Source organism: Olea europaea, chromosome 5 (genome assembly GCF_002742605.1).
Source record: "Olea europaea var. sylvestris chromosome 5, O_europaea_v1, whole genome shotgun sequence".
In the NCBI taxonomy this organism is placed as follows: domain Eukaryota; kingdom Viridiplantae; phylum Streptophyta; class Magnoliopsida; order Lamiales; family Oleaceae; genus Olea; species Olea europaea.
Window position 1 is genome coordinate 16,719,230 of NC_036241.1, and position 8,933 is coordinate 16,728,162.

At 36.2% G+C, this 8,933-nt stretch overlaps 1 protein-coding gene across 4 annotated transcripts; it reads right to left on the reverse strand.

Annotated features, from left to right (window-relative positions):
* Nucleotides 1-369: 369 nt before the first annotated feature.
* LOC111394871 (protein EMSY-LIKE 3-like) lies at nucleotides 370-8,856 on the reverse strand. Of its 4 annotated transcripts, none has more exons than XM_023020919.1 (11): nucleotides 8,729-8,856; nucleotides 8,565-8,630; nucleotides 5,949-6,160; nucleotides 5,748-5,857; nucleotides 5,389-5,641; nucleotides 5,091-5,312; nucleotides 4,948-5,016; nucleotides 2,016-2,261; nucleotides 1,868-1,936; nucleotides 1,622-1,685; nucleotides 370-739 (listed from the first exon to the last, which is right to left on the reverse strand). In XM_023020919.1, the coding sequence occupies exons 2-11, from the start codon at nucleotides 8,590-8,592 to the stop codon at nucleotides 699-701; spliced, it is 1,314 nt and encodes a 437-aa protein (XP_022876687.1). In that variant the 5' UTR covers nucleotides 8,593-8,630; nucleotides 8,729-8,856; the 3' UTR covers nucleotides 370-698. The 4 variants fall into 4 exon arrangements, with proteins under 4 accessions (XP_022876687.1, XP_022876686.1, XP_022876684.1 ...); XM_023020918.1 differs by having other exon boundaries at nucleotides 8,565-8,654; XM_023020916.1 differs by having other exon boundaries at nucleotides 8,565-8,657.
* Nucleotides 8,857-8,933: the final 77 nt, after the last annotated feature.

The following is an 8,933-nucleotide window of genomic DNA, read 5'->3' on the forward strand; positions in this document are numbered from 1 at the left end:
TAGACGTTATTTATGATGTGACGACTTAGCTCATTAGGTACAATGCATGTACCACATCAAAAAGTGACAATTTCAGGGGACGTTTTTTCTCATTTTTGTAAAAAAGAAAATAAGAAATATAGTCATTATGAACCTCGTACTAGTGATAGAAATTCAAATTTGATGGCTTGATGTGATAAATAACGATTATATTTTTCATTTTAATGGGGAAAGAATGGAAAACAAACAGAGACTTAGTATGAAAACCGAAAGTTATTTACTTGTTCTAGCACAGAATCTAATGAGATTTGAATTGTTGACAACTTTCACTCAATGTCCATCTTGATATAATGATAATTATTGTAAGAAAATGAAAGCCGCACCTATAAATTACGCCTCGTGAAAGAAGCAATTCTTGAACTTTGATATTGCATTTAGTCAAAAAAATTAAACCGTTAGATTTTTCTTTTATGTTCAACCGAATTTAACCTGGTAGTGATCCATTGAAACTCTGGAAATTGTCATGCTACTTTAGAAACCACGGACACCCCAAGCTACAGATTGCCCTGTGCTAAATAACTAAAACACTACTACCATTAATCCAATGTTAGAAGGAACCATGGCATTATACAACAGAGCAACCCGCCCCCACAAAATCGAACCCATGTTTCCCAAAATGTACTTACACAATTTCTGTCTTGATTTCAAGATTGTCGATCTCATTCCATTGATTGCCTGTGCGAGAAATGGCCACCCTCATCTGTCACGAAGAACCAAAATGAGGTCAAGACATAATTAACCATTTCAAACTAAAGGCCCGTTCGGTAGTGATTATGAGAAGAACCTTATGGAACCTTGTTACATGTACACTATAGTATACATTTTAATTTACACTTTGTCATGTGTCATTACTCTATTGGACAGTTTTTAGTTTCATACAGTTTTTTCATCCAATTGACACTTGATAACAATACAAGTGTCAACCAAAGTATCAAAAATCAGTATACAAATAGCAGCGTTCTTATGAGAATTGATTTTTTAACTGTTAGAAAAAAGTGGATCCCACCTATGAGTGAAGAAGTCAAAAATGACTGCTAGAATAGTGAAATAACAGTCAAAAAAATCAATATTTTGGGGGTTGAAAATTGCTACCAAATGAGAGCTAAAGGCAGTGTTAGAAAAATGTGTGAGCCCGCCATCTGGTGAGTAGAATAGTTAAAAGCAACAAAGACAGTTTCAGAGCTGCTCTTCCATGGAAAGAATGTAAAACTGCATAACCAAAATATCATTTTTCCCATTCAGTTGTCCAACCAGAAATACTTGTCATGATCCACCAGAAGAGAGGTGTCTGAATTTCTTACAGAAAATAAAATTTGACTACCCATAACTTTTCGTGCTTTGCCATTCGGCTTACAAAGCTCTGCTATTTATCCCCAACATTATGTCTGACAAACTGCATTATTGGTAAGGGATAAGTTCCGAACAACTGAAACTCAATGTCTTCAATTGTTTAGTGATATGGTGAGAGCTAAATATGTCCTCATTGCTATGTATATGTATAGCAAAAGAAGAACTTCCATCTTAAAAAATTATAATATGGCTAATGAACAAAACCAGGCAAAAATGTTATGCAAAATCGTACCACTTTCACCATCAGATATATCAGCAAGCCTCACCAGGGTATCAGCTAGTGCTTGTTCATGCTCCTATTTTACCAAAGGAAACAATCACAGACCCCAAGGAGTAAACAGAGTTGATTTTCAGGACTAGTTACTAAATATTACAGTAAAGAACATAGAATTATATACATAATCAGGAAAATAATATGTTCAAAATTCTAAAAACAAAATAAAAATTCTATTTTATTTCCGTTTTGAGGTTTTCTAACCTTAAGCAGTGTCTTTGCCTTCTCTATATCCACTGGGTCAGGATTACTAGTCCCCAAAACCCTCTCCACCTGCCAAGGTCCACTGTTAGTTTGCGTCCACAAGAAGACCTTCATCTGAGTAGATACGTGTCAAACCATTGCTGCTTACCTCCCTGATTAGAATGTCGGTGTTAAGCAATTGAAGAATGTCATCGGATCCCTTCTTACCAATGCCATTATGGGATGGTGGAAACTCCTTCCTAGACAGGCCTCTGTTGAATCCCCTGCCTCTTCCTGAACCTGTAGTGCCGTCACGTCCCAGAGGTCGATTCATACCATGGCCTGTTCCCCCATACCCTCTGTGCCGGCAAATTCCTGGGTCTTCTCCTACCCATTGGATATCCTCAGGAGAAATCTGCAGCATGCGTAAGAAAATGCATCAGATGAAGATACAATCTCTTTCTTCCCATTACTCATTATACTTCGTAACAAGCAACCAATTCTCCAACACCGCGAAGCAAGGTGTAATCTCAAACATAAAGGTGAAGCTTAAGGTATAAACTTAAGATTAACTTTCTTCTGGTTTGAATTATGTACACATCTTCAACAGAATTTGTGAACATGTTTTCCTCGTATAAATTTTAAGTGGCCCATGCCTTTTCACTCAAAGTATTGTGATAAAACTAAGAACTACAGTAATGTGATCTAATTTAGGGTTTACTACTAAATACAACCATTAACCACATCAGATTAACCTACGAATATTCCAGATCAACTTTTCTGTCATTGCCGGTATAATGTCCTTACATTCAGGACATACATAAATTTTACTCCCTCCATAACAAATCCATTGTCAAGTTTGACTTGGCATCCACGCCAATTTAAGAGGGATTTGAAATTTGTGTATATTATAGTGTTAAGATTGTCCTATGGTTATGACATCAAATGATACATGGGACTATATTTATATATTATGTGGAGAAAATAAAGGGAATATTTTGACAATGGCAGCCCGACAACAAAAGGTTTGGAAAGCACACAAAAAATGCACATCTCAATCAGTAATGCAGGCATCCTATTTAAGATGAATGGAGTAACTGAAACCTAGCACTCAGCTCAGTTCTAACTTTAATTTCCTTCTCTGTACAGAAAATTCTTTCTCCTTGCTTTCCTTAACACATTTAACTTTCACTCACCAAAAAGTATATTCACAATGGAGAACTTAATTTCTAAATTATGCTGAGTCTGCTGGGAACCATTTTAAAATTTTTCGAATAATGCTTAAAAGATTTATTTTACTTTTAATCATGAATATGCATCTAGGAATTACAGAATGAGAACAATGGTCAAATGGCTACTTAAGCCATTCAATTATCAGTTAGATGCAAGGCTGAGAAAATGGTGGTGATTACAGTTATTTTCCCTTGATGATAAATACACCTAAAACAAATAGAAAATCTCTTTCATTTTCAAGATAAAATCTTCTGCACTTACAAATTGCCTCCAGTAATGCCTCAACTAGAGGCTCGGATCAAGAGTGTGAAAGGTGGAATCATCTATTCCATCTATCATTTCAAGCACAGTACATAAGACATAATGAATCCACCACCACGTCACCAAGTTGAAATTGTCATGGAGGAATATGGAAGATGTGGATCTATCCATTTTAATGATCTTATAAATTAGTATATCATAACTTAATTGAACATCTAGGCCAAAAAGTGGGCTTCCAAACTATAAAATCATATTCAAGACTAGCTAGGTTATAACTTAAGTTACTGTTGAAGGAGGTTTAATTGATCCAATCACAAGCAGAGCTTGACTAGCCTTGCTTTTTCTTAAAAAACATTTATAATAAAGCTTATCAAGCCAAATTGAAGATGATTTAAGAAATTAAAAAGTTCTAACCTTTACTTGATTATCTTAAGAACTAATCCAAATGAACTTTTGAAGGGTCAATTATCAAATCAGATTATAAATAGTTCAGCAGTTCATTTCACTACCATCGTTCATTCATTAAAATGGCCAGTAAATTTGTCCTAAGGCAGAACCACATAATGTAGTATGGATTCAATTGACCCACTGAGTCGGCTCAATATAAGTACAGAAAGGGGACGGGGATATCGATAAATGCACGGTATAGACATTTTGAGTGACTTTTCTTAATGATCTCACTGAAATAGGAGGAAAACCTAACATATTGGGTTGACAATAACAATAATCAGGGCTCTATATTAACTGATTATGGAAATCAGGATATAATCGCAACAAACATCAAATAATAACACTAGTAGTAAAACACATATCTTCATTCTTAGATTCATTCAGATTATTGCTGAATTCAAATCAGACTATATTCATGGATTATCATAGCCTGGTAATAGGACTTAATAGTGATCTTAGGCTTACCCGTTAACTTTCAGCCTACAAGACTTTTGAATTTTTCACTCAATATATACTGTAAAAAGTATAGTAGAAGTTCTTTTACCATTAACTGTTGGGCAACTTATACCTTTAAATGGTCATGTTCATGAGGCATGAGCAATTCTCTAATCCCAAAGAAGAAAGTCTTACTCAGCCACTCTGCCATCTCTTCTTTAGGAAGTTCATCAAATAATATACTTCAAAAAAACGCATTTCTGGTAACAGTCTACTTATTAAAAAAAATAACAATAACAAGGTAGAGACAGATGGATTGCACTGTCTTTTGAATGCTTAAATGCAAGAAAGAAAGAAAGAAAAAAATTCCACTGTCATGACATCCTTTTCCACCGCTCCATTCGGTTCCTTGCTTGATCTACTGCTAGGTCCTTAAAAACTGTTACAAGTCATGTTATGTTTGGTCTAGCCCTCCTTTCTCTACTGGTATGTTCAACCAAGATCGCATACTCTTCTTTAGGTCTACGCCAAACACATACAACCACCTAAGTCATGGGAACGTGTTTTGCATAGATCTAAATGTCTCATCCATCACTTGGATGCACAATTTGGTTCTCTTATATGTTGTCCTCAAAAGTGAGAAAATATGAATTTGTCCATTCGTCACAAATCCAAAAATTTTACAAAATGTTTCTCAAGATGTAAACAGAATATATACATACATCAGCAAGGTTGACCCATTCCCATGTTTCATTTGTGGTACCTATATCATAAACAAGAGCATGCAGACCCTGAAAGAGATTAAAAAACAATTTTAGCACTGAACCAGTAGAAAGTAAATATAAAAGCGAGAAATCAGCTAAACCTCATCTGGCTTGTAGTTAGTGATAACAGCTTCATAGAAGTTATTGTCATCAGGCCATCTGGTCCTCACTTTCCTTCCAACTAATGTATCATATGAAGCTGCTTCAGCAGGCTCATATGTAAGACCACCAGAAGAAATATGATTGCCAAATTGACCTCTTCCAGTTGGACCCAACACAGGATATTGCATTTTTATCAAAGATCCACCGGGGGGCATCTGACCCTATAACGCAAATTATAATTGAAAATTAAAGCCAAACGGCAGGGGTAAACTTAACACTAAAAAATTATTGACTTACAGATTTATGTTTTCTGCCCTTGGCTCCCATATTCAGTCCACGCTTTGCAGACGATGAAGATGGCAGGTTTGCAGAAGCCATTGACTGTGAGTGGAAAGTAGGAGATGGCCCACCAAAGGATTGCGAAGGTAATGAAGGGGCCATATTCTGCTTTTTACGAGACACTGAGACTGAAGGACTGGGCACTGGATCATGGATAGCATGGCTAGTACCATGCATGCCTGATTGAAGCCCACCCGACTGCCTCCATTCCCTGATAGCATATCTCAAAAATTTATGGAACAAATGAAAGAATCTAGAACGTGTTGAAAATAAGGCAAAAATTCTAAGGGAAAGAAGCTTGTTTATAAGGACAAAACCTTATTCTTTGTATTACGTCATCGGCATTAACCCTGCCAAGGAGCTCCCTGTGTTCTTCATTTGACAGTCTTAACTCTTTCCTAAGTTCAGTTATTAAACTTTCTTTCTCCTGAAGAAAATAGATTTCATTGACCAGTCATTTAAACCTGATCAAACAAATATGCCAATATTAGATTCACATGTTCAATATGACGAGGTACCCAAGTAATCGCATCAGCTTGTGCTTTAAAGGCTCTTAGAACTGAACTGTATGCCTCTTGCTCAAGCTGGTGAATTTGGGCTTCCATATCAGTTTCACCAGACATCTTAGGATGCGGAACAGAATTCCTACCAGCAGGTCTTCCATTCCCCGCAATGTGGCCACCTCTTTGAATTCTGTTTTGGTGTGTTGGAGGGAGATCGTCATCTGTTCCTGCAATAATAACAGTATAAAAATCAAACCCGTTGATTAAAATCACAGGTGCGCTTTTTCCCACAATACTCCAATATCCCAATTCATGCATCAATAGACATCTCTCCTTGGTGAAAAATGCTGAAACCTTTGCGCTCATAGTATACCTAAATTCTAGAAATATTGGTCTAAAATGGTCATCATCAAACTTGACATTAATATCGTGTTCTAACTTTTCAGACTCTCAGGCTAGTATGTTCTGTATGCCCAAAAAATTACTAGGATTGTGCATGCAACGAGAAGTTGTACCCAACCACCACTCCCAAAAAAGAAAGGAAAAAAAGGGCAAATAATTGTATCATGTTCGCAAGTAACTTGCATTTTTTACAATTTTCATATGACGTAATTTTATGCCAAAATTTTCAACTTACAATCTTGAATCAAATCCGTCTATACAAGAATAAGTTCTCTAAAAGTATGAATCTGGCATAACATTCCCACTTCTTAATCATGTGAAACCTTCTGAAAAAGTGAACTAGGTAGTAATTTTTTTCCAACCAACACATGCACCCATTTCACACCTTACTCCAAAGTAAAGGAGAATAAACCTAACCATAATAATAAAGGGTGGGCTAGCAAGAATGGAGCAGATCCAGCAGGGGCGCCATATGGTGCGCTCTTCCCCAGAGAATGAGGCTGGTTTAGCCAACGTAATACATCTGAGCATATTATGGGGGACCATCAAGCACATCAGGCAAGGATCAAGGGGGATCTCGTTGTCAGCAAGGCTAAGAATACCAAAGTCATTCAGGGCAATGGTTCTTATTGAACAATAAATAAGTCAGTGATTCCCTCTAGGAAAATCAATGGTTTATCCTAAAAAGAGTAGAAGACTAATTAGAGATTTGCTAAGCCAATGGCCATCTCTCTAGGTCACATAACCCTTTAGATCATTCTATTCGTGCTTGAAAAACGAACCCATCGGGTAACATGACCAAACATCCGCAGAACGCCCCAATATGAGAAAGCCATTTCGGGTGTGGTAGATCCCCCCATATGCATCTCCTACCTTTCTTGGTGCTCCTCCCCAAGTCTAGCATGGCTGCCCAATCCATCCACCCCCACCCTAGGTGTACCATCGGTGGACTTTCCGAAAGCCTAAAAATTGTTGAGGATGCACGGTTCTAAAACCACTCTTTTGTAATACATCTTAAGCACAAATAAGAAAGATATTATGCAACATAATTGAAAGAAACTGCCTTCAAGTCCTCCGTACTATTTATGTAGGTGAATAACACTAAAATAAAGGATATTAGGGTCCGTTTGATTGCAAAGGTGGAATTTGGCTGGAAAGAAAACGAATTTTAGGGAATTGAATTGATGGAAAATTGTTTTCCTGGGAATTGTAAATTATTGTGTTTGATTGGTATAACTTTTCACGTGGAAAATGTTTAAATTAAAGTGTTTTTTGATATCCGTTTGATTTTGTTTTACATGAAAATTGTCAATTAAAGGAATATAATTTACTGGTATTGGGAATGAAATTTGTTTTCATTGTAAAAAAAAATAAGAAAAAAAATCAAGAAAATCATATATCTTTGGACATTCGTTTGACTTTGTTTTACATGGAAATTGCCAATTAAAGGAAAATATTTTTTTACAATAATTTCCAAAAAAAAAAAAAAAAATTACGCTACAGTACCAAGAACAAGAAAAGTGATGCGTGAGTGGAGGAGCAAGAAAACATTTTCCCAAGAAAATAAATGCTATCAAACAATGCAAAAGTGGAAGTCGGAAAATCAATTCCTAGTTCCATGGAAAAAAATGGTTAATCAAACAGGGCCTTTTTGTTTCTTCCAAACTACTATTACTACAGATATTTTAGTTACCAGGACTTAGAAAAAGGTGATAATCCAAATATTCTAGTAACAGCATTTCACCATCTCCCATCATACCATGTCAGTTTTGTGTAGCATTGTTAACTCCACACAAAACACCCAACAAAATCAAACTAAATAACTATAACTTCCACAAAAATAACCAATCCATAAAAATCACCCGAAAGTTGCATAGCAGTTCAGACATAAAATTCTAGGCCTCCGAGCTCTCTCTTGAAAAACAAAAAACCACTCACGACGTCAAAGATAAACACTTCCGAAATTCAACTGCACCAACCTATAAAGGCAAGTCAGAAAATCTCGGTAAATACATTCTCAAAGAACGGTACAAAAAGTTCAAAAACTAAGAATCCAAGCCCATGATTTTACATTCACTACTACCCCTAGTCACCACAGTCCAAGAAATACGACAATGCACGCTATCACATTACGGAATCTAGCCTTAATTATCACAAAAATCACTGCAGTGCCTAAATTTTAGAAGTAGAAATCAAATCTTTTTAGTGGGGGGGAAAAAGGACACTCACCACTGCTATCGTAAGGCTCGTAGTCCATTGCCAGCTTTCTGAGTCCCACAATTCACAAGTTTAAACCTGAATTTATTCCAGCCAAAAATTCTTCTAAAAGAGAGCTTAAATCACTATTAAAAAGAAAAACAAAAGCACCCAAGAAATAAAAAGAAAAGCCTTACATTAATTTTTAGGGGTTTGGAGAGATTCGGTTCGATTTGGGTGATTGCGAGAATTTGAGTGTGCGTACAGGTACGCGGACGTGAAATAGGTAAATGAGTTACGTTCGGAGAGAGGGGCTTGGGATCCGCATCAGTTTGGGAATTATTTAGTAAAGAAATTAAAAAATAAAATAAAATTTATAGGAGAATGACATTTGTTTGGTAG

What these genes read in the sequence shown, in the direction of transcription:
- LOC111394871 (XM_023020919.1), bottom strand. Translation starts at nt 8,592, where the DNA reads ATGGACTACGAGCCTTACGATAGCAGTG. An exon ending in AGGGCAGAAAACATAAATCT is followed by an intron (nt 5,313 to 5,388) that starts GTAAGTCAATAA and finishes TTTGCGTTATAG; the next exon opens with GGTCAGATGCCCCCCGGTGG. An exon ending in AGGCAAAGACACTGCTTAAG is followed by an intron (nt 1,686 to 1,867) that starts GTTAGAAAACCT and finishes TTGGTAAAATAG; the next exon opens with GAGCATGAACAAGCACTAGC.